Raw genomic sequence first — 25,844 nt, 5'->3', positions numbered from 1 at the left:
AAAAAGAAAAAAACACATAAAGATAAGCTTAAATTTTATTAGATTTAACAGTCATAAATTATTCTATCAAATTGCTATAGTTTCTAAACATACACTCAGTTTCTGTACTTATTGCACACTGGAAATTGTTCGTGGACCAGCAACATCAGTCCATGGACCCACAGTTACAAGCATTGCTTTGGGATAAAATATTTTTCCTTGGTCTTTAAGATTCTTTATCTTTTTTCAGTATACAAGTAATATATTATCATTATTAAAGCCAGTTAATACAGGTAAACCAAAGTTCTCGTCGACCAAACTCCAGTCCCAGTTGTGACCTGAGAGGCAATTACCTCTGCCAAGCTTTTCTCTATGTATCTGTTGAAGAAATAGTTTTCTACTGTTATCATATAAATTATATAACATTTAATACTGTCAATCTTTAACGGTTGCCAGTCTGGGTAAGAAAGAAAATAGTATCATCTTTTAGTTTTCATTTCCCCTATTACTTTGAGGCATTGATATTCCTATGTTTAAGAATCATTTGCCTGTCTTCTGCATTGCATAATTATAAGCCCTACTTAATTTCCTGGTGTCGTATACAACTATTTCCTTCCGTTGTTCCTTTCACCTTGTGAAGTAGGCAACATGTCTTTTGCTTTATTAACATCTAAACACCTTTTCTTACCGTAAATTATTAGTTCGCCTTTTGTTCAGCTGTAAAAACCATTTACAATTATTTGTGCCTGGCCTGAGGTAGAAATCTCATAATAAAATTTTTGTTCAAATAAGTAACCCATTGTACCAGCCATTTAAAAATCTCTTGATTTTCTTAAATACTCATTTATTACAGATTAATTATACTTTGTTTTTTGCCTGTCTGCTCTGATCGTTGATCTTTGTGATTCTTTGCTGATACAGTCAGCCCTCTGGATGCAGACCACCACTGTACCATTGCCATTTTATTTAAGAGACTTGAGCATGTGAGGATTTTGGTATTCTGGGCGTTCCTGGAACCAGTTCCCCTCAGATATCAAGGGACAACTGTGCCACACTTTTAATTACCATAGTTTACAATTACAGGTGTATATTTTGGTGTCGAGAAGGACAAAGATCCCCCTTGTTCTTTTTCAGATTCTTTTGCTAATCTTTCCCAGGTCAGAGTTAAGTATTGTTTTTGTATTGTAACTAGAATTGCACTCAATTCAAAGAGTAATTTGAAAGAGTTTTCCTATCCGAATTTTTCACCTCTTTCCATTTATCCAGGCTTTGGTCTTCAGTAAATGTATCTCATAGCCTTGCTAACTTATTCTGTTGCCCATATTAGATTGCTTATTGATGGCTGCTTAATTGTAGGAAGAAGAGAAAAGGTTACGAAGATGATGATTATGTTTCAAAGAAATCCAAACATGAGGAGGTATGTTCTTCAAAGGTAAAATGTAAATTACGGTTGTATATTCTGGTACAACCATAATGTCAAGGTTTTATTGTTCTAGAGTACAAGCATTATAGAGAGAGGTACTGGAAAGCTTTCTTTTGTATCCTTTATTAACCTTGGCCATTATTGGAGGAATTTTTCTCACTTCTGTCTTGGCCTGTTCTGAAGTAGTATAAAAGTTACTTGATGAAGAATCCTTCCTAAGGTTATAGAAGGTAGTAGATATACTTCTTGATCTTCAAGGAGTCTTCTCCTACCCTTGTTTTAAGAAAATTGTACATGTCAAGTCAGATAATGAACAATCAGACCCAGAACATCACAACTGTAACATTTATTCCTGTCACTAGGCTAACCTGGTAAGACCACACCATATTATTATAAGAAGATTAAACTGCTACACATTTTCCTGATTTATTTACCTCATAATCAACATAGCAAAAGAACATTTTCCTAAAGAGAGGCAAGAAGGTAAACAATACTGGTTATGCTTCAGTATACTGTTTTCCTTATGACATTTTTTTTCCTTCTTAGGAAGAATGGACTGACGATGACCTGGTAGATTCTCTCTAGCCATTTGAAATTGATTTGTCAATGCTAACTAATCATCAGATGGATGAAGCATGTCTGGCATTTAACTTTATTTGTGAAAGTATCAAAATATATTAAACTTTTCTATTTATGTTATTTAAAATTTTTTCCTTTCAGGGTAGCTTTATGTGAAATAAAACATCTTCAAAGGAGCCAGAGTAACACCAGGTTTGGGTAACCTTACCCCATCATGACTGATATCAAATTAAAGCTATAATTTGCCAATGTTGTTTTATATAAAGTGTCAAAATCTAGGTTGTTACAGCATTTAATTATTTAACTCAAAATCTAGGTTGTTACAGCATTTAATTATTTAACTGTGATCTTAGTTTCTAGAGTTAAAACCAAATTATGATGGTCAGTTTTTTTGGCTAGAAAATGAGGTTAAAGAAATTCTTAGAAACTCAATTGTCCTGAATCTCAGTTTTCCAGATACAACCCTCTCCTCAGTGTCAGTGCATCCCAGGATACACCTTTCCATGAAGTATAGGTACCATTTAATTACATTTCAAATTTCAAAAGTAAAATTTACTATATGCATATTCTTTAATAATTCTTTGTATTTTAGGCTTGAGCTTTTTTAGTTTTCCTTCTCATTGAGAAATGAGAGGAATGAAATTCACAAAGTATGATCTTATGAAAGTGAAGGGGGAGAAGCCGGAACTGACGCTCCTCCAGTACAGTCCAGATGAAGCGGCAGTGCTGCCCGGCTCTAGACAGGAAGGCAAGCTGTCCCCAGTGAAGTAGCTTGTTTCTCTTTTAGGTCACTCAACTTTGGCATCAGAGCAAGGTCCCCATTTATCTATCTCTGAAGATTTTCCTACCAACCCCCTTAAAAAAAAAGTTTACGTTTTATTTCATCATTGATCAGCTAAATGACTCTCAGTCCTACAAAGGTAAATAACAAGTTTTTTTATTCCAGTTTTAAGGGATAAGCATGTCATTAAAATATGAAAAGCAGGGTGACTTTTTTTATATTTGTGGGTTTTTGTGGTTTTTTTTTTTTTAATAAATAAAAGGCAGGAGGAGGAGAAGTAGTTGAGATCAGGAAAGGGCAGGTACATTATTATGGTTAAAACTGAGGTGTGATTAGAGGGAGATAACCAAATTGCCAAGCACTCAAATCTGGACCTTTTTATTTCCAAAATGTTTTCAGAGGTATCACTAGCCTGTGTCCCTTCTAGTTTATCCTAGAACACCAAAGGAGGCCAAATGGCATACCACTGTCTAGCTGAAAAGAAAGGAACACCGGATATGCTGAGTATTTTGGTAATACTGTTCAACTTGTAAAATTGCAGCTACTTTAGGGCTAGCTGCTGCTAAGTCTCTTCAGTCATGTCTGACTCTGCAACCCCACAGACGGCAGCCCACCAGGCTCCCCCGTCCCTGGGATTCTCCAGGCAAGAACACTGGAGTGGGTTCCCATTCCCTTGTCCATTAGGGCTAGCTACCTCTATACAAGTAACAGCATTTAATACTTAAAATTATACTATGTAGAAATTTTGTGAACCCTCAGTTTTAACACTTTATTCTATCCCTCTAATGCTTAAAATACAGGAAGAAATAGTGTTGCTGTTAGAATGTAGGCCTTCAGTAAATTTTTCTTTATTGTGGGAAATGCTTTTCTCAGTACATACTTGTTTAGAACCACCTTGTATGCCTTGTCTCCCCCTGGAAAATTATGGGAGGGAAAGAATTGTTAACAAATACATAATGAATTAATAGAATCCTTCAAAAGAGACCATTAGCTAGAAAAAAAAAGCTCAAATTTCATCTTCTCCCTGGGCCTTGCTCTGGTACTAAATTTTGAACTGCCCCTAAAGGAGGAAGAATATAATGAAATTAAATGTTTAGCTATATTTAGACAGAAGTAATCAATTTTAAGATATCCCTTGGTTTTATTTTAACTTAACCCTGTGAATAATTCACAAAAATACACATACAGAAGCAAATAAAACTATACAGTCAAACTAAATATCCAGCAGATACAACAAGTAGTCAGAAGGTCAAAGATGGATAGTTGTTCAGTGGCTGATAAAGTTGTTCGCATAATTTAAAAATTCAACTTGGAATTAATGAATATGTTCAATGAAAGTATTCTAGGTTTTTTTTTTTAACATACAAAAGAAATTGGTCATTTATAAATGGTTGAATGGGTAACATGCATTGATCAGTACACAATGACCAATAATATTTATTGAATTCAAACTATTTACTGTTGTAAACATTAAACAAAAGCATTATGAGTTCTAAATACAGTCTTTGACAATTCCAACAAAATAAGTGGTACGTTTAAAAAATAAAGCTGATGAGCAATAGATCCACTCTATATATTTTCTTTCAACAGTTCCAGCAGAGATAGCACAGTTATTTTAAAAAAGTATACAGCAAGGATTGTTCCTATTGTAATGGCAAATTCTGGAAACTGTAAATACAAATAAAGTCATTGAACAGTCAGACGGTCATATTCCTAATTCAGGAAGAAGTAATGTAAGAACAGTCTGCAATCCAGTTATACTCAATTGTCAACAGAGAATGCTTTTTCATAGTTCTTTTCTCAAGAAACAGCAAAACTTTGGCAATTGAATGTATTGAAAATATATTTTCAAAGTTCAAGATACAGTCATAACATTGTGTGAAAGGTGATCTGTACACCAAGGCTCAGAGGTTGGTAAAGATAGCTTACAAAGCTGCTGGAGCAGTTACCAGCAGAATCTTGAGTTCTATTTGCATAGCTCACACATCACTGGAATGTGGAAAGGTGTGCTATTTTTTTGGCAAGAGCAAAGGAGACATTATACTGATGTGATTTACCATTTGGGGCATGCTGAATCCATGCAGAACACTGCGGCGAAGGCTGCTACCTGACATCGTTAGTTTTTGTATACTGGTTTTGTTTTTGCTGAAGCAGTTCTGTTATAGCCAGAAGCTTTTTCAGTACATGCTAGACAAGGAAAAACAATATGAAAATAATTAGTAAATGAATGAAAGCTCTGTCAAATCTCAGGGATGGGAAACCTGGATTTGAAAAATACCATATGAACTCAAAGGGATTCATAAAATAACATTACCATTCTACTCAAAAAAAAGCATACAACTGTAAGTATGTATTACTCAGTCCTTGATTAAATATTTCTGGTCATGTTATTTTGGTTGAGATATAATTTTTTACTCAACATCTTATCAGAAGACAGATTTATCATTATAAATGACACACCTCAAGCCCTGTAAGAGCACATAAGGGCAATCAGGCTATAGTCTAATGAATGCTGTAATCATGAATGACAACACTGGGCCTACAATTAAATCATTCAGCTCCTTTATCTTTCTTAGAAAGTCTTAATTGGGCCACATTCTCCAAAAAAATAATTTAAAAAAAAAGTATTTAAGGCAAGCCATATAATAAACCCAACTCCAGTGTAGCAGGAAGGCAATTTAGGTGCCAAGAGCATATAAGTAGGTCTATGGCACATATTCTGCCTGAGTTTCTAAAGTGATCGGAACCTAAGTGAATCGTGCTATTAGTATCTAAACTGGGAAGAAACGAGAACTGTAGAATCTCAGATTGAGGAGAACTCAGAATCACTGCAGTCAATGTGTTAACCCCTCCTAAGGCCCCTGCCGCATGTCAGCCACTGGTGACAGTGCTTCGTTTTTAAGGCCATATTCCAGAATCTCTGGATCTTGAAATGTTTTTATCAGTCTTAGAACACATGCATAATTCTCATGTGTTTGACAGTTTGCAGAGTTACCTGGCCATGCACGGTGTGTGTGTGACAGAAGCAGACAGAAAAACACTACATCACTACTGATTGACTGTTAGCTCACTTACCACTTCCATACATGCCACAAAGGGTATAAACACCTCCGTTTTTTCAGTAGAGTTCACATTAACTTAGAAGCAAGGTTTGACATTTTGTGGTATCAAAAATATGTAATCTTAATCTGGGCTCATCATTCCTGTTTGCTGAGATCTTTGTGGATTTTGATTCAGAGTCTTAAAATTTTAATTAGTAAAGTAAGACTAATTGTAGTTCAGCTGTTTATCAGCTCTCAAAGAATCTTATGCTGATATTGTGCTTACATGTAAAGAAATAATATTGTTAACAAAGGCTGGCAAAAACCTACCTGTTGTGCACCACGCTCATTACTGAGCGTCCGCAGTTCATCTGAATGGGCCACACAAATCTCATGCAATGCTGCTAAATCACGGGAAAGGTCAGTTCTAGAATGCTCTGTAGTGTCCGGAAGTTCAGGTACATTCTTTAAGGGAATCATAAAACTGGGTTTAGAAATATGACACTACTATCTCTTCTGAAAAGATCCTAACTGGTACAATAGATAAAATTTAATACATAATAATCTCTTAAAATTCAACTTGACAGATTTTATGACCTCAATATTCACACAAAAATCAGGTTTCATTTTCTTCAGTCACAGGACAAAATATCATGTAGTATTACTGCTATTCTAAGCAAATGGTTTTTCTAAATTTTAAATCTATGAAGAGTTTTTTTTTTTTTAAGAAAAAAATCTGGAGGGCAAATAATGCAAGCATTAACTCTTTAATATGGATTAAAGGCAACCCAAACTTAAAATTCCTATGCTCTTTCAGACTGACTTTCATGATTAAACTGGTATAATTTGTCCAAACTCATCAGCACATATAAGAGCTACATGACAGGTGTTAATGAGAACCATTCAGGTCTATAATTATCTGTGGACTATGCCACAAACACATAATTAACATATAGAAATCAGTGTTAATTATCTTAAGTTTCATAAAGTAATTTAGTGTCAATAAAGTACTACCAGACTAAATACTGATTTTACTGTTTCAAGTTCCACTACTTTGTTAAAGCAGCTAAAGCAGCAACAGACTGACATAGTGGTGAGGTGGGCAGCTAAGAAGATAATGAAAGACAAGACAGAAACTGAAAATGACACAAGAAATCCAAAAGCCACAATACTATATTCGTGGTGAAAACTACTTATCATAAGAATAAATGATTATCATTATAATCAAATGAAATAATTTGTTTAGGAAGGTAGACAAAAATATGCAGCTTTTGAATTTTTTTTTCAGTTCTGGATAGAAAAGCTTTTAGGTGTCAAAATACTTAAATTGTATACATACCCCTAGTTCATCTAAAAACATGATCATGCGATGTTTATTACTTTTGATGAATGGATTGACACCTTCCATGTAAGGCTCCTAAAAATATAAAAATAAAAGTCTTACTATATGGACGAAAAGCATCTTATCTGTAACCAAAACAATACATATAGTAAAAATTCTTATAAATCATATTATCAGTAGCAGAACATATTTGTAAGAATTTAATCATAAAATGACTATTTTCTTTCTAATATAAGCAAGCAGCTATTCTAAGGAATAGGGGTATATTTTTAATGACCAAATTCTGGATGAAAAAAAATCAGCATACATAGTCTAGCAGAAACAAACTGTTTATATGTAGGTCATTCAAAAATAATTACTGAGAAACTACTTGCCAAGTACCCAGAGGTTATTAGAATCTAGCAGAGAATATAATGAATTAAAATACAGTATGATAAGGACTGCAATAAAAAATCAGCACTCATAACCTGCCTCAGAATTCAGATACATTCAAAAGCTAAGTCAGGCTACAAACTGCTTCTTTCTAAAGTCTTAAACCTATTCTACAACATGCTATGTTACAATAGGAAAAGTTTAGTATTAACACAAGCTCTTTTAAACTCAGTAAGGTGAGATAAGGACCTAGACATGAAAAATCATCTAGTCTTAAAAGTGATGAAATAAGGAAACACAAAGTAGTATGCCTATCAGACTGTCAAAAATGAAAGTAATAATAGCTGAGTTTTGGCAAGGCTGAGAGAAGCAAAAAGTCTTCTTCCTTAGTAATTCTGCTCCAAAGTTCATTTAAAGAAATAACTGGACAAGTTTGAAAGGAAGAGTGAGTGAGTGAGTGAGTGAGTGAGTGTGTGTGTGTGTGGATATAAGGCACAGTGACAAACTGGAAATCATCTATGTATCAAGTAGAAGACTATTTAACATTTACATGATGGCATTAAACAAGGATTAAGAAAAATAATTACATGTTTCCAGATACAACAAGAAGTTTAATAATGACAGAAGCAGGTGATATATTAATAGTCAATTGTCCTTAGTAGGATCACAAATGGGTTGTTTAAAAACTCATCTAAATTTTAACATTACAGAGAATGTTTAGTATGTAATATATAACAAATCAACCGGGGTACATTTTAAAATATGCTGATTTTTATATTTAAAAATGGAAGACTTTGATTATACTGGAAATTACACTGAAAAAAGTTTTCTATACTAGCTGAAACAGTGGTTTTTAAAATTCCATTATTAAAATCTAAAAACATTAAATATGTGAACATACCAACAAAATCATAAATTATCTTTATGAAATATCCACTGTTGAAATATTTTATGGTTTTATGATGTTTAGGTTTCACTCAAAAATGACATTTTAAAGTATCAAAATGTTTTTACCTTAGCTCCAAATTCCACAAGATTCGCTAAGTTCTGCACAGACTTAGCCACTAATGTCAGTGTTCTTGCAGCAATAGGAGATGGGGAATCTATAAGAGAATTGGGCACAGTTAATGACACCAACTCCAAAGGTACTTCCAGGTAAACCATTATAAATTTAGCACTTTAATATTTCTTTACAGTTAAAAATACTAACATTCTTCCATTCAGAATGCAATGTTTTTTTTGGCAAGTGTATGACCTGTATGAACCAAAAGAGCTTGATTTAAAGGGGGGAAACCAAACACATTTATTAGCACTTGCAGTTTGTGAAAAGGGTACAAGGCTCAGCAATTCCCAACTGGTTGATAGTATTACAAAATACCTCAAAACTTTACCACTAAAAAGACTGTCACTCTACATACCCTTTGGGGACAATTCACGAATTGTGAATTTCAACCCACCCAGGTTGTCAATTTGCAATATGAACAGTTTCCTGCTCCCAGCCTCCAATAAGTCAAGTAATCACTTTAAAGCTCAATAACAAAAATAAAGTCTGGAATCTGCTTTATTTTGAGGAGAAAAACATAATGTATTAATTTTTTAAAGTTTTTTTTAAAGGTTAATTAGGAAATATTGCCCTATATTGACAGTAGGATGTAAATGAAAAGTATTTGTCTATTAATTTTAAGCTCTGAAATGAGATTATTTTATAGTAAAAGCCTATAGATAGTCTATCTGGCTGCCTGATTTTAGATTGTATTCTTTTTATCTTAAGCTGTTGAACAATAAATAATATTGCCTAGTGGTTCAGAGTCCGACATTCAGAGGAACACATCTCTCCAAAAGAATTCTAAATCCTTAATTCTTAATAGACCCAAAGATTTAACCATTTTAGTAGCAACAAAGTATTTACAGAGATATAATGGCTATAAAGGTAAAATTTAAGATATTCCAAAAATGTTTAATACAGTTTTAAGCTTCAAATTATTAAGACAAAAATGCTTCAGACTCCTTCTGCTAATAATGGCTTATGATTACATTTATAGTCACAAATATCATTCTTATCCTTTATTTGAAAAGTCTACTACAACATCAGAAAGTCAGTCCATAATGGACATATGAGTAATATGCAAATCCGAATCTGGTTTGTTGGGAGTTTAAAATGCCAATTATTATGTAGTTCGTGACAAGAAATCTCTACTGGGAAATCTCAAAGGGCTTCTTCATAAGTATTTGCAGAGTACAACTACAATTGCAGCTATAATTTTAAAATCCAACTTGCAATGGTAGTGACGAGTCTAGCATGAGCTAAAACCACACAGAAAGCTCTTCTTCCCAACCTGAAAAAGCCAATACTGCAGACTGGAAAAAGTCCTAAGAGTCTGAGACACGGGTATGGACAGGCCTGAGACACGGGTATGGACAGGCCAAAAAATGGTATGTGTCTACTTATGCCATCTCAGGCTTCAGATAGTAGTGGAAAGAAAGGAAAAAAAGCAAAATGGAAAGAAAAGGTAAAACAGCAAAAACAAGTTGGGTGCTTTTTTATACCAAGTCTTAGAAGTAAATAATTTAAAAATCAGATTTAAAAGAAAAAATGAATAACCTCACTAAAGAGTATGAAACTTTCTTTAATTTCAAAATTTATTACCTGAGATGATATTAAACATCCGTGGACTCAGGATGGCAGGACAGATAAGTCGAAGAAAAACAAAACCACTGAATGGGAGGGAAATTTTGTTATTTTACAAAACTACTATAATGTGTTACATTAAAATAATAAAAGTCTTAATACCTGTAGAGCCATGAACTTTGAACTAATGTAGGGCTGACCAAATATACAACTTCATGAAAATAATAAGCTATTTTAAGAACACACACACACACACACATATATATGTATATATTCTGCTTCTTAAACATATGTACTTATCTCATTTTAGAATTGTAGGTTTACTTTGGGAAGATTTAAGTTATATCTAAAATTCACTGTTTATTTCAGGCCAACAGTGCATTTTATACTTACTTTGAGGAAGGAGTGTCCTTAGGAACACTAGGAATTTCTAAATTATTATAGGAGTACAAGTAAGCCTTTTTAGTTCTGTAAAGGTCTTAAAATTGACATTCTCTCACTTCTCCTTCTTCTTAGAACAGTCTGTTATAAATCAAGTTCGTTATACTGACTTTGTTCACTTATTATTATGTAAAAATTAAGAATCCGTTGTACTAGGGGAAAAGTGACTCCTTAATAAATGACAAAGTATACAAACATAATGTTGAAAAGCCTTTAAGGCAACAGAGGAAAAGACGTGCGTTCTAAAGTTAAAAAAAAATTCTCAATTACAAAATATTAATAGCAAAACAAAACTTAGTATAAACGCACATTTAACAACAGTTGTCATATGATTTTACCTGCTAATCTTACTTACTCTGGGAACAAAGTACAAAGTACATCTACAAGTGTATATAGCTATTGCTAGTCTGCCCCCTTCAGTTACTGGTATAGTCCTCATTTAGATACTGTTTCTCTAATTTACTCTTAAAGAGGGATCCACACTCATAACTGACCTCTCACCTGCCCTTGGAAAGACAAGCATTATTTCCAAGATAATAAAATTCTTTTTAGAAATTATTGACACAGTCTCTCTTCTCTATTACAGTGAATAACACTTATCAGCATTCACCTCCCAACAATGTTGTTCGCTAATTTTGGGAAATCTTAGAAAAGGAATATGTTGATTATCAGTACATTAAATCTTTAGATGTCTTTTAATTTATGAGGAAACTTGCATAGTTTTACTTGAAAACATTCTGATATCTTTGCCTTTGAATCTGAAATATAACCTAACCACACTGAATTATAAAAATTTCAGTGTGCGAATCTACTTTCTGTGAATTCTTACAGGTAACTTTAAATATAAGAGGGATACTAGGTATCTACATGTATATTTAAAAGCTTAACTAGGGGCAGAAGTCACCACCTAGGCCATAAATGCCCCTTAAAATACCCTGTCGTATCAAACTGCATAGCAGAATTTCCAGCTGTTTGCTTAACAAACATACTTATTTGAAACTTACAGACCAGTTTTCATTTGTATCACACACAACTGTGCTGAAACATTTGCTTGTAATTTTTTTCTATTCTCTCAATCTCTACTAAAGCCAAAAAATGTAAAATCGATGATTCTTAGATATTTGTCATATCATTAGTAACCAAGAGATTTTATCTGTAAAATGAGATCTCTCTGCAAATGTAGGTTGGGGACAGGATTAATGCAGATTTTCAAAACTAATTCTGTGATACCAGTGTCTTCAGTAGTTGCCCAGTTTTTTTTTTTAATGGTCTGTAACACGATGGGCAGCATATATTCTATACAATAAATTTTATTATCATTAGACTGTTGAATTCTCTGATGCTTTTGTGGTAATTTCCCTACTGTCTTGAATAGGTTGTGGTGTGCTTAATTAAGTCTTTCAGATATTAAGGATATTAGATTGGGTCTTAGACGTTTTGCCTTTAGTTCTGCCTTAGCCACTATCTATCTATATAACCTTAAGCAAATTCAGCATCTACAGATCTCCTTCCTCTTGCAAAAGTTAAAATAATACCGAAGTCCTCCTATATAAGCTAAAAAATGATATGACTTGACAGAGCAATTCCTTCTAATTACTGCACAACTAACACACTGCGACAGCTTCAGAACTATAGACTGGCAGGAGACGAGCACCAAGACACAGACTGTTACAAATCAATTAATCATTATCTGTATGGTTCAATTATTGCTTTTCCTAGAGACACATGAACTGATCTTAGTCTCCCTGCTCCCTCTTCTTCTACCTCTTGTTTCTCTCTCCTTTTCTATGTATGTATACACATAAATGGGCTTCCCTGGTGGCTCTGCAGTAAAGACTGCCTGCCAATGCAGGAGACTCAGGTTAGGTCTTGGGCCAGGAAGATCCCCTGGAGAAGGAAATGGCAACCCACTCCAGTATTCTTGCTGGAGAATCCCACGGAGAGGAGCCTGGTGGGCTACAGTCCATGGGATTGCAAAAAAGTTGGACATGACTCTGACTAAACAACAACGATGCACATATATGCATGAATGTGTATGTGTGTGTATGAAGGGTACTATATGATGTTAGCTACAGATTTTTGTTGGTTATATAACTTTTAACCTCATTTTGTATGGTTTAAAAACAAACAAAAAAAAGACCTTCCCAAATAGTTTAATTGACTATCAGTGAATGTTCAGGTTTTTAGAAAATGCAAAACGGTAGCTACCTAAGTATTTCATAGTAACTTCAAAAAAAAAAAAAAAAAACCACAGTAAGTTAACGTTTAGGAGTTATCTGAATTTAGAAAATACTCAACAGTGTCTGACATAAAATTCAAAGAAAAAAGGTTTTTAATTGTATACTATATACTGTTAGTCTTTACATTTCCACACTTAGCCACTTGACTGTTGGTGCAGGCTATTAAAATGATTTAACAAATCAATTAATAAGCCTTACCTAACAACTCTTGTTCTCATGGTGGTATTTGTAGGCCACTTGTACTGAACAGATTTCTGTAAACACCCATAAATATACCTCAGTGTCCTGCCAAAATAACACAATCATCTCAATACAGAAAGCAAATGAAAATACTGATCTCATTGCAGTCTAAAGCTTATGACATTTTTAAATGCAACTAGCCTTTTTCCCAAAAAAAGTACTCTGCTACAAGTAATAATATTTAGCAAAGGATAAGGGAAACTTAGGTTTTCGTCAGTTCATTTAGCCAGTTCTTTATATCTACTATGGAGGAAACCCTATCATTTTCAGATTACTTCTATATTAATGAAAAGAATGAAAAGATATTAGAATGGAGGCAGATTTTAATGTAAGTTAACTTCTGTCTTGAATAAGTGATTTCACTAACAGTGGAAGCCACTAATCAAATACCAAGTAACTTATCTTGTGTACATACTGAGGAAGATATTCAACTATAGATAGGAGAGATACATATGTTTCATGATGTCAAATCTGAGACTATAAGCCTCTATTCATCCCCCAAGTTACTAGATAAACCATACATACTGGCCTGTATAAAAACATGATTTATTTTAATGCAAATATTTCACTTTGGTTTCTTCAAGTCACTTTTTCCTTAAACACAATTCATCGGGTAAAAATGAAAAACTCTGCTTTTTCAAAGTATAACATCAGGATAGTGGAAAAGCTTACACATGTTTTTATAAATACAGATTTTAAAAAGGCAATATACAATTTCTTGTCAAATTAAAATTTCACCACTTACGGTGGAAGTATTTCTGAAGCCATGAATATTTTCTCCACAAGCTCTGAAAGTATGTTCAATAGGTGTGCTAAATTAGTGTTCACATCTTCATTTTTTTCTAACTTTGATGGACTTAACTGAGAGAAGGAATAAATCAATATAAATGCATTTTGGCAATAATAAATGCAAATCAATCAAGGTAATCAAACAGTTGTTTGCAAAGTTCTCTATTTTTCCATTTTTCAATCTGTATTAGTCTTTTGGTGTTGGTGGTGGGGATAAATGGGAATTTCAAGTAGTTTACTCTATGGAACTCCTAATGGGCTTATTACTGTTAATTCCCAACTACTCAACTGAAGAGCAAGCAATGATTATTCAACAATTTTCAGCTGCCTTGGGGTTAATACTAATCAATAAAATTTCCTTTTATTCATTTACCACATTTACCATAGACTTTACAGGCACACAAAACTGTATTAGACTATTTTAAACATAATATTCCCAACTACAACACAAAAACCCCATTTAAGTGGCCACATATTCATAGATATATTGGAGTATTTTAACTGGGAAGAAAGATCACTGTATATTATAAAACCTATCTTAATTCTAAATTTATGTGAGGAAAAAACTTACTAGAAAAGTTTTTATCAATAAGACTTTTCAAATGACTGATAAAATACCAGATGCCTCAGTGGCAGCATCATGAACTTGATAGCAACTTTTGATATGTTAAGAATTCTTGTCTAGAATCAATGGAGTAGATGTATCTATGGGAATCTAAATACCTTAGCCTGGATTCAACATCCAGAGACTTTCTGCAGACTTGCTGCATGTCTCTATCCTTTATACTTAGGCTAACTATGGTATCAGTCCAGGTCTGCAATACTATATTATCAATTTATCCTCTGAGTTAATAAGTAAAAATTGACAACTTAGTGCAGAATTAACATCTTGACTGATCCCAGTGTACATTATCAAAAGCAATTCCTTTGTTCTGTATCAGACCGAAAAAATATTATCCTGTAGTTCCTCTACCTTCAAAATAAAATGATAAAATAGTCACATAAATGAGATTCTACTCTTTTTCTTAATGGTTTGTTATGAGTTTACATTCCCAACCCTGGGATCAAACTCAGGTCTCCTGCATTGCAGGCAGATTCTTTACCATCTGAGCCACCAGGGAAGCCTGAAGCCTTTAACAATTAATCCTAAAAGGATGTTTTTTATTTGCTTTTAAAGGGATACCTCTGCCATTCCTACCACCCACCTCCCTGACACCAAAAAAAAAAAAAAACCCAAGGACAAACCTAGATATTACTTAGAACTTACACAAGAGAACTCTCTTAACAAAAACTTCAGTTTACGTCATACACACTTTCTGAAAGTAGTATACACTTTATGATAAAAGTACTTTCATGTATTTCTGGCACAATTTGAGGTTTTTAATCCCCAAATAAATTACATCTTTTGAAGTCTGTTTTGCGTAACATTTTTCTACTTGTATTACAAAAGGTATAACTGCTCTGATGAACAGTTTCAGACAGCTAATACATTTTCCTTAAAGTTAGCTATAAAGTATTACCTATTAAAATATGCTCTTTGCTAAAATACAACATTACTCACCTCACAAGACTGCTTGCTTTCCATTATCTTTAAGATAGAGTCTTTTAAAGCGTGATGAACAAATTGTGTAGCAGTGGCTTTCATATACTGTTCCATCAAGGTGCTCGCAAGTGTTGTGGCTCGAAATAGGGTAGTGGCTTCATCTACATAAATATTTAATATTATAAGATTATTTGTAAAGGATTGTACTATTATGAATCAAACTGGAAATTAACTCAATTCTTTGTTTTCCTTAACCACTTATAGCCATTTAAGCATATTTATCCGCATGCAGTATTACTGAATATAATGATGTCCTGTATTTCTATAAACTTAACTCTTCAAAAGACTTCTATTACTTCATAAGATCATAAACAGAAAGGATTCACACTGCCATGTTTATCTGAACACAAAGGCTTCAGACAGTTATATGACTTATCAGTAAGACTAAAGAGCCAAACAGTGACAAAACTAGGACCGGAATCCAGCCTTGCTTTCCACTGAGCCCACACTGAAAAATATGAGTTGATTTCCAAACAAGCATATAACATAAAATCCCTGTATAGATTAACTTAGTGGTCTAACATATAGCCATTAATAACTTTTAATAAAATTCTAAAAAACACAAATATTGAAAGAAAACAATCTCAGTATAAAGTATGTACCACCACTTTACATTTTTGTATTTTCTATGAGTAGGAGGAAATAGTTCTAGATTCTACAATTTATTAATACCTGGGGAACCTAGAAGCAAGTATTGTGTGAGTCAAAGTGCTGGCTGGAAATGGGTTATTCTGATGTATTTACAGGTGGTTACAAAGTACAATGTGTCCAGCTGCCTAGGAACTACCTATCTATATAGACGCTAGAAATAAAATGTAGCTGACACCCAACTTTTGTGCAGTGAATTTATAAGCAAAAAAAAAAATAAACAACATGGTAAGTATACCAAACTATTGTTAATAATCAGACACACTTGAACCAATGATCTGGACATGGAAGTCACTTTCTTATTGTTTCTAATACTCATTTGCCATGACAGAAACCTGTATTAAATATAAATAACCCCCTGCTTCCTATATTAGCCAGCATAAGAATCAGAACTGACACTCCAACTAATTTTTTAATGAAGGAAAAACTGAGTAACTTCCTTTGTAAGATGATTTAATTATTTAATGTTAAGATAAAGTCCATATATATTTGATTATAAAAGAAAGATGAGCACCAAAGAATTGATGCTTCTGAACTGTGGTATTGGAGCAGACTCTTGAGAATCCCTTGGACAACATCCAACCTGCCCATTCTAAAGGAAATCAGTCCTGAATATTCATGGAAAGGACTGATGCTGAAGCTGATACTCCAATACTTTGGCCACTTTGGCGAAGAATTGACTCATTGGAAAAGACCCTGATGCTGGAAAGACTGAAGACAGGAGGAGAAGGGGACAGCAGAGGATGAGATGGCTGGATGGCATCACTGACTCAATGGACATGAGTTTGGGTAAACTCCGGGAGTTGGCGATGGACAGGGAGGCCTGGCAGGCTCCAGTCCATGGGGTCACAAGGAGTTGGACACGACTGAGTGACTGAACTGAATCGTTAACCCAGTTTTTAAAAGTATCACACTAACACATCCATACTGTACCTTCCATGCTTATTTCTCTGTCATTTAGTGTGCATAACAACAATGATTCAAGCTTTTCATGAAGAAAAATCTTCAGTAGAATGCTAGCAAGTAGTGTTCGGTCCTGTCCACATACATGTGATAAAGCGTAGACTACATGAAGTTCCTTTTGCAGTATAAGCTAAAAAAGACATCGAGAAAGGTTGCTGAAAGTATACAACATGGAGCATTCTCAGATTAACAGAAAATATGTTCTATGAGCTTCCCAGGCAGCACCAGTGGTAAAGAACCCACCTGCCAATGCAGGAGACATGAGAGAGATGGGCTCGATACATTCTCAATTTAGCAATATGTTCTAGTGAATACATGTATTAAAAACAGAATGAGATTGTAGCCTTTATATTCATAGACTTAATACCAATGTCATACTGCTGCACAGCTTTTCAATCTTCTCTGTCACTGTGCCACTAAACTATGAAATTATCATATTTAACTCAACAGACCTTTCATTAAAAGTTAACTATTTCTCTTAATGCTTTTAAAAATAGTCTGGTAAATAACTTACATACCTCTTTAAATTCGCTGTACTCTTCCTCTGGCATGATCTTTTCCATACAATATCGTGCTCGGACACGCAGAGTTCCTGGTTCAATACCTTTCAATGGTATATGGGAGCTGAGCAAAAACCATTCATCTGTGGCATGCCCCTTCTGTAACCGGCTCAACTGGCAGCGCATAAATACTTTGACAGAAAAACATCAAATGATTACTATCGATCTCAGAAGATGACACTAATCAGTCCCACAAATTTTCCTAATGTTATGTCTTCTCTATAGTGTTAAACGCTTTTCATTAAAGGACTTTTAAGTAATACCACAAATTTTAACACTTAATGCTTACTTCATTCATTCACTGAATGCCTACTATGTGCCAGACTCTCTGATAGGCAAGGATGTAGAATACAGACATGATTAATACATGGTCTCTGACATGCATGGAGACCACCGTATAACCAAGGAGGCAAGAAATCAATTATGGTACCCTGTGGTAAGTGCTATAAAGTTATTAATGCTAATGAAGTACAGAGAAACAATTTGTAATTCAGCCCGTGAAGTTTTAAACATCCATTCCAAACAGATATCCATTAAGCTGACTTATAACAGGATCTGGAGGTGTAACTAAGTAGAAAGGTAGAGAAAAAAAGGCAGTGTGCACACAGTCTGAACACAAGGTATGGTGGATGGTTTTAAAATCCATGGATAATTTACAAGCTATAAGAAGGCTGGTGCAGCTGGAGAGAAGGATATACAGAAGATTAAGAATGAGAAGGAGTAGGTCAGGAAAGGGTTCTGTTTCATTACTAGGGGGTTAGATTTTATCTTAAAAATAATGGGAACCACTATAAAATGTTAACCATTTAAAACAGTACAGAAACTACAGAATATAGAAAAACATTCAGGCTTTGATTCCGTTAACATATCACTTTTTTTTTCTTTGTAAGCCTGGTTTTTAAGAAGATATTTAAGGATTAACCTAATTCACTCTGGTGTGAATTGCTAAATCACTCTGTCACCTGTTTCCAAAATTGGCTGCGAAAAGTATGCTGCTGAGACACGGACTGACACTACAAGTGAACAGTGTTTTAAAGAAAAAAATTTAAAAGAGTGCTTTTTTTCATGTCCATGCAAAGGATAGGAGAGTAGGAGAAACCTAAAAAGTAGGAAGAAGGGGTAAGGAAGCATCACAGGAAGATGACCACTGTCACTATTTCTTTTTCTTGTTGTTCATTGGATGAGGAGGGTGAACAGACACTACTTTAATCTTGAGGGCTTAAGATTATAGTATATGCAATTTTGCCATTTTGGTCCTTATTCTTTTTTGGACACATTCTCAACAACTAATACTTTCATGTGTACAAAAAGCAATCTCAAGTTAACACTATTTACATACCGTTATAATTTCCATTTTAGACTCTACTTCATTATGAATTTCCAAAGTATATAAAACATACTTTTTTACTTTAGAAATAAATTTCTGTATTAACTTACAGATATCAGGATCTTTGCTTTTCTTCGTTTTATTACTAAGAGTTATTTCAAATCTGTTGATGTCAGGAGGAAGATCACTAAAGAAGCATGTGGGGAGAAAAAGAATTAAGAAAATGTCCTGGCATCACACTATCTAATTCTTTTGTCTCCAGTATCGAATAAGCTCCCTATTTTTATTTCTGCTACTAACCCAGTTCAAAGTGGTAGATTTAAAACTAGATTCAAAACAGGTTTATCATTTGGTATACAAGAATACAGACAAACTACACTTTTCTAACATCTTTAACTTCCCCAAGTAAATTGTGGAAACCCTCATAAATATTTTGTATGTGTATGTTAGTAAATGCTTTTGGATTTGTCACTGAATAACTAGGTGAAAAACCATGGACATAGCACTTTACTAACAAAAGTGAACAGATAAGATAGAAAACAAATATAGGTACTATTAAAATGCCTGAGCCTGGCACCTTGTTCTGACTGGTTTAGATACAGAGTTAAAAGGAAAAAAAAAAAAAAGAAAATGCATTATGGGAAAAGAAAATCATCTAATGTAATGAGAAAATAAGACTTACTCAAAGACAAACTCTTCTGACCATACAGGGTTTTGCCCTTCCCTTGCATGAGTTTTTGCTACCTGGACGCTATTCAGGTAGATGTTACAATATGGATTAGTAAAATGTTTTACTGGGAGTTTATGGGCTTCTTCAATATGTAAAACAAGACTGCTGACCTAAAAAAAACACAAAAAGTATTACCCCAGATTTCAAGAATTACACATTAGGTTTCAAAGGCAATTATAAAAACCCAAAGTAGTGACTTATCCCCCCTCTTTTTAACGGAACATGACTTTCAGTTATGTTTTCCTTTTTAAGTGACATACAATGCAACATTCAAGCACTCAGCAAATTCTCACTTTAAAAAAATTGTATTTTACAAGTTATTATTCCAATTACAGTACTATAAAAATAATGAAATATACCTTTTTTACTATAAAACCATGATTCAGAGGAAATAAAGTTGAGAAGAGGATTCTTTATTAATTTAAGTAAATAACTGTCACCTCCCAAAGCAAAATCTAACATACTATATAGTGCTCCTCTGGAAGTTTTTATTTCTATATAGAGTTCCACAGCTAGAAAATAATTTAAAAATACTGATTCTACCTTCTCATTTTACAGAAAAGGATACAGATCCAAAGAAGCCATTTTTCAGTTTTGATGCCAGAATTTAGATTCTGATTGCAAAATTCTAGTATCAGGTTCTCTTTCCCTCTTGCCAACTGCTATTTGTATGGCCTTGCACAAATCAATTTCTATGCACCTCTACTTCCTCAAATGTCAACTTAGGATAAAGTCTACACTGCAAGTTGTTGTAAAGATTAGAAATGATATGTATAAAAGCCCAAGTGGAAAAGCTGGCACATATATGTCCCTGGGGAGATTATCAGACTCCTGGCTACAGGGAACACTAAATTTAGAGTCATCTAAAAATAATCATTCATCCACTTCTTGGTTAAATTCACCTAGCTTACTGGAAGTTCCCATAAGTATTAATACAACAAGAGTTACTTTAGTCAATAAATACTATACTATGCTTTCCTCAAAACTCCAAGAATGTTAAATTTACTTAACTTTTTTTCAATTATCTGGGGATAACTAGAAGAAAAAAGCAAAGAAATAGAAGGTATACAGTTGACTTTACATACCTAGAAAAAAAAGAGAAAGCCTAGCTTTACTCTCCATAAATGAACATGCAGGACATGTTAAGGTTTCAAAAAAGATAGGATACTACCTGTAAGTTACATAATAGGTTTCAAAAGCAATTACTATAAAAAACACTAAAGTTACCAGGATTAGTACTTTCAGTCAGATGATTTTTTTTCAATGAGCACTTTTAGTTCTTTTTTAACACAGACCAAAATAATTTTTTGAAGAAAAGAATAATAGTGCCAAACAATAGTTTCTGTTGTTGACTTGGTATTGGAACTTTAAGTAGAAGAAAAAAGTCCCTGGTATGTATTCAACAGATGGCATTAGGGACCAAGTACCCTATATAAGGCAGTAAAGTCTGCCTGCAATGAAGGAAATGTGGGTTCAATCCCTGGGTCAGGAAGATCTCCCGGAGAAGAAAATGGCAACCACTCCAATATTCCTGCCTGGGAAATCTCATGGATAGAGAAGCCTGGTGGGCTAGAGTCCATGGGGTCATAAGAGTCAGACACAACTTAGCAACTAAACAACAACCCAGCAAGGATATAAGAATATTCTTCTTCATAAAGAAATAACTATTTCTCCTGCTGCTGAAGCCAAGTGGGAGCATGGCTTTAAAATGCCTGAAAAAGATTAACCTCTCTTAAGAAATCTAAAGTATTTAAAATGTTGCCCAAAATAGTTCCGAGAAATAAAGAGCAAAGTGATAAAGCAAAACACAATCACAAATCTGTGACAATCACAAATCAAAGAAAATAAAATTTCACCTGACGCAGGCGTTTATTAGATGTCCCTGGACTACTTTTCCTTAAGTTGCAAAATGCCTGCAGACCTTTCATCCAATCCTAGGAAAAAGAATAACAGCATTTCAAAGAAATATACTATATAACAGTTTATGCAGTTTCCAGTCATCAATTTGGGTTCTTCCTCAAAATTCAATAGTTCTTTTCTTCTCTACACTCAAGAATATCCTGCACTTTAAATATATGCTATCCCACAAAGTAAAACAGTGACCAAAAAAATTATAATAATTTCTGCAAAATAGATTGTATTATTGCAGAATGTCTAAACTAATCCTAAGTGTCAATGAGTGATTGTTTATTAGCCAAAAAATAGATATATATGTAGTTAAGCAGTTGAGGCACCCTAAGGCAGAATTTAACTTGATACATTTTGTGAAAGGAATGCTGACTACAAAACCAACTGATGATGTGATCATTGATTTGATGACTAGTTTTCTAATCTTTACCTTAGACCATGAAACATATAAGGGGATCTGGGTGATTTATAAGCCTTTCAAATATTAATGTTAGATATAAAATATTGCAGCCTAATATTAAAACTAAGTTGCAGATATATTCTCAAATGTTTAATACCCTACTACACTGGAGAAAGGAGAGAATAATTTTAGGTTTATAAATTATAAACATGTTTGGCATACATGTTTCTAGTAAGCTCTGTACTATTGCTTCACTCAATTATGTCTTCAGTGTGTTGGCTACTTCAATGAATCTGAATTCTGTCAGTGTTTAAGTATGTCTTTTAATAGGCAAATTTAAGACTAAGTCAATTACCATAGCTTTTATAAAGAGAAACCAATACAATATTGTAAAGTAATTAGCCTCCAATTAAAATAAATAAATTTAAATTAAAAAAAGAGGGAAGACAATAACCAGAGATCCTACAGGTCACCAAAGTAACAAAATTTTGGAATACCAGTGGCATTTTTGGACTTTAAGAGGTATATGAAAACACGAAATATGGAAAAGAGTATAGATAAATAAGAAAATGTTCTATTTATACATTATGTGAGATACCCAAAACATACTGAAACGTCATCAAGGTGTGTAACACAATCTTTAGAAAGAGAGAACATGATAAAATAACTGAAAGATAGGAAAGAAACTTAAACTTGAGTATCCTAACTCAATTTCTAACGATTAAAAAATATGTCAAAGTTACCGAAATATTATGAGCCCTATTTTTGCAAATTAGGGATAAATAAAGAGCCTCTTGATGAAAGTGAAAGAGGAGTGTGAAAAAGTTGGCTTAAAGCTCAACATTCAGAAAACGAAGATCATGCATGGCATCCAGTCCCATCACTTCATGGGAAGTAGATGGGGAAACAGTGGAAACAGTGTCAGACTTTATTTTGGGGGGCTCCCAAATCACTGCAGATGGTGACTGCAGCCATGAAATTAAAAGGCACTTACTTCTTAGAAGAAAAGTTATGACCAACCTAGACAGCATATTCAAAAGCAACCTAGACATTACTTTGCCGACTAAGGTCCGTCTAGTCAAAGCTATGGTTTTTCCAGTAGTCACGTATGGATGTGAGAGTTGGACTGTGAAGAAGGCTGAGCGCCTAAGAATTGCTTGTGAACTGTGGTGTTGTAGAAGACTCTTGAGAGTCCCGTGGACTGCAAGGCAATCCAACCAGTCCATTCTGAAGGAGATCAACCCTGGGATTTCTTTGAAGGGAATGATGCTGAAGCTGAAACCCCAGTACTTTGGCCACCTCATGCAAAGAGTTGACTCATTGGAAAAGACTTTGATGCTGGGAGGGATTGGGGGCAGGAGGAGAAGGGGACGACAGAGGATGAGATGGCTGGAAGGCATCACTGACTCGATGGACATGAGTCTGAGTGAACTCCAGGAGTTCGTGATGGACAGGGAGGCCTGGCGTGCTGCGATTCATGGGGTCACAAAGCGTCAGACATGACTGAGCGACTGAACTGACTGAACTGACCCATCCTCAAATGGTAAAGGATCTGCCTGCAATGCAGGAGACCCAGGTTTGATCCTTGGATTTGGAAGATCCCCTGGAGAAGGTCATGAATACTCACCCCAGTATTGTTCCTGGAGAATCCCAGGGACAGAGGGGCCCGGTGGGCTACAGTCCATGGGGTCACAAAGAGTCAGACTAATATTTCACTTTGTTCACCCATGAAACAAGGTTTTATGTGTATTACAAGCTAACAATGAGTATTCAATTGTGATATTTTTTTCATGACATGAAAAATTATATGCAATTATGAGCCATAAAACACAATGGCTCATTCATCAAGTTTATTCTACAGCCAAACATATCTTCATAATTTATGAATCAGGAGCCCAAGCCAGGACCCAGAGTTCTAAAAGCGTCTGTCTCATATCCAGAATTGGCAAATTATCTTCTTTTTTCAATAAAGTCACATTCTTTCTTTCACCTCTAAACTACTTTCAGGTTCCTTCCACAGAGAATCAGCAGAAGAAAATACAGCCATATATCTACAAAATACCACTTAACACCCCAGAAATATTGTGGTTCAGAAAAATCAATGTATTTTTAAAAGGAGATCTTTAAAAACATTTCTTCACATTACTTAAAATTTAATAAAAGTTTTAATAAAGGCACTGCACCTGGATCAATGGCTAATACTGAAAGAAAACATTATATCTAGACTTAGAAAAACAGAAAAATTCCTCAAATTTTTCCTTGTGATGACAATTTCTATTTTTAGATACAGAGTTCAACCAGTGAAGAATAGCCAACGCTTATTAGCAAAACTAACTGACTTACCTTTATGAGTGTACTGAGAATATCCACAGCCTTTCTTCAGAGAAGATTTTAAATGAGCATTCTCAGTTGACCCAAACATCATAAGAGTATTTTAAGGTTAATTTAGAATGAAATTTTCCCAATAACCCTTCACTATTTCTTTCAAAAATTTTTTTACACATGAAAGTTCTTATTGCTTAAAATAAAAGATGATTCGATTCCAGGCATCTTTTTTTATCACCTTAAGTGCATTAGTTTTCTATTCTAGTTAAGAAAATATGGACTGAATAAAGGTTTATAGTAGTTGAAAAAACATTTAACTTACCTCTGCCTGTTCTGGAGTTTCTCCTGCAAAGTAGAAGATGTAATGTTCTTCACTGAAGTGCTGAACCACTATCTGGAAACAGTTTGGCCTTTAAAATACAAACAAAAAGTTATTAGGAAGTTCAACAAAATGTACTGATTACAGCACTTATACCAACTTTAGAAAAAAAAATCAATATAATTATATAATTTATACAAAATTAACAATTCATTAGAGAAATAATCCACTGTACTAAATTACTAAAAAGAATATGTCAGCTGCATATATTTTAGAAAGCTTTCTGTCTGTACTACTGAAATCTATCAAAGTTTAAAAACATTTCAAAGTACTATGTAAATTATTTTAAAATAGAAAAGTTATAAGAAAATTGAAAAGTTAAAAGAAAATTGAAGCAGAAGTGCTAGAATTGCATATAGCTAATCTAAAGACTTTAAAACAAATAAAATGTTACTAAACTTGCAGCTTAAGGATGATATATAATATACATTTCTATGTACTGAGAAAAAACTAGACATTTGGGATTTTTTACACCCAAAATGTTCTTAATGGCTATCTCTCAATAGATTATGGGTAATTTTAATTTTCTTCTTTATAACTTTAAAATGTTTTTAAAAAACTGGCCATTTTTCATCTGTTAAAATGGAAATATCAACAAGCTTATTTTGAGGATCAAATGACCTAATGCTGCTGCTAAGTCACTTCAGTTGTGTCCGACTCTGAGTGACCCCATAGATGGCAGCCCACCAGGCTCTCCCATCCCCCGGATTCCCCAGGCAAGAACACTGGAGTGGGTGGCCATTTCCTTCTCCAGTGCATGAAAGTGAAAAGTGAAAGTGAAGTCGCTCAGTCCAGTCCGACCCTCAGCAACCCCATGGACTTCAGCCTTCCAGGCTCCTCCATACATGGGATTTTCTAGGCAAGAGTACTGGAGTGGGGTGCCATTGCCTTCTCCGAATGACCTAATAGTAGCGTACAATAAATATTAGTTCTGTTCTTCCTATCAGTTCAGTTCAGTTGCTCAGTCGTGTCCAATTCTTTGCGACCCCATGAATCGCAGCACGCCAGGCCTCCCTGTCCATCACCAACTCCTGGAGTTCACTCAGACTCATGTCCATCAAGTCAGTGATGCCTTCCAGCCATCTCATCCTCTGTCGTCCCCTTCTCCTCCTGCCCCCAATCCCTCCCAGCATCAAAGTCTTTTC

General features: G+C 34.3%; 2 protein-coding genes across 9 annotated transcripts in view; one reads left to right on the top strand and one right to left on the bottom strand.

Annotated features, from left to right (window-relative positions):
* CCNH (cyclin H) overlaps positions 1-5,148 on the top strand; it is a 28,920-nt gene extending 23,772 nt beyond the window's left edge. The window contains exons 8-10 of one of the 6 annotated variants that reach the window (XR_009600736.1): positions 1,336-1,396; positions 2,123-2,260; positions 2,298-5,148. Coding sequence is in view for 3 of the 6 variants with exons in the window: in XM_060415990.1 (XP_060271973.1) it covers positions 1,336-1,453 (118 nt within the window). In the remaining 3 variants the exon portion in view is untranslated. Of the gene's footprint in view, positions 1-1,335 lie in introns of all 6 variants that reach the window. The other 5 variants (XR_006060026.2, XR_006060025.2, XM_012178935.5 and 2 more) reach the window with 5 other exon arrangements.
* RASA1 (RAS p21 protein activator 1) overlaps positions 1-25,844 on the bottom strand; it is a 109,147-nt gene that overhangs the window by 4,439 nt on the left and 78,864 nt on the right. For 2 of the 3 annotated variants that reach the window (XM_015096185.3, XM_060415989.1), the window contains 14 exons: positions 24,643-24,730; positions 21,544-21,621; positions 19,640-19,797; positions 19,068-19,144; positions 17,589-17,761; positions 17,041-17,200; positions 15,418-15,560; positions 13,813-13,928; positions 13,026-13,112; positions 10,165-10,232; positions 8,532-8,620; positions 7,143-7,220; positions 6,134-6,268; positions 18-4,949 (listed from right to left, as the gene is read on the bottom strand). In XM_015096185.3, the coding sequence (XP_014951671.3) occupies positions 4,866-4,949; positions 6,134-6,268; positions 7,143-7,220; positions 8,532-8,620; positions 10,165-10,232; positions 13,026-13,112; positions 13,813-13,928; positions 15,418-15,560; positions 17,041-17,200; positions 17,589-17,761; positions 19,068-19,144; positions 19,640-19,797; positions 21,544-21,621; positions 24,643-24,730 (1,534 nt within the window). In that variant the 3' untranslated portion in view covers positions 18-4,865. Of the gene's footprint in view, positions 1-17; positions 4,950-6,133; positions 6,269-7,142; positions 7,221-8,531; positions 8,621-10,164; positions 10,233-13,025; positions 13,113-13,812; positions 13,929-15,417; positions 15,561-17,040; positions 17,201-17,588; positions 17,762-19,067; positions 19,145-19,639; positions 19,798-21,543; positions 21,622-24,642; positions 24,731-25,844 lie in introns of those variants that run through there. The other variant, XM_060415988.1, reaches the window with a different exon arrangement.

The sequence above is a fragment of the Ovis aries genome, chromosome 5, assembly GCF_016772045.2.
Source record: "Ovis aries strain OAR_USU_Benz2616 breed Rambouillet chromosome 5, ARS-UI_Ramb_v3.0, whole genome shotgun sequence".
Lineage (NCBI taxonomy): Eukaryota > Metazoa > Chordata > Mammalia > Artiodactyla > Bovidae > Ovis > Ovis aries.
This window is presented reverse-complemented; position numbering and strand designations above follow the sequence as displayed.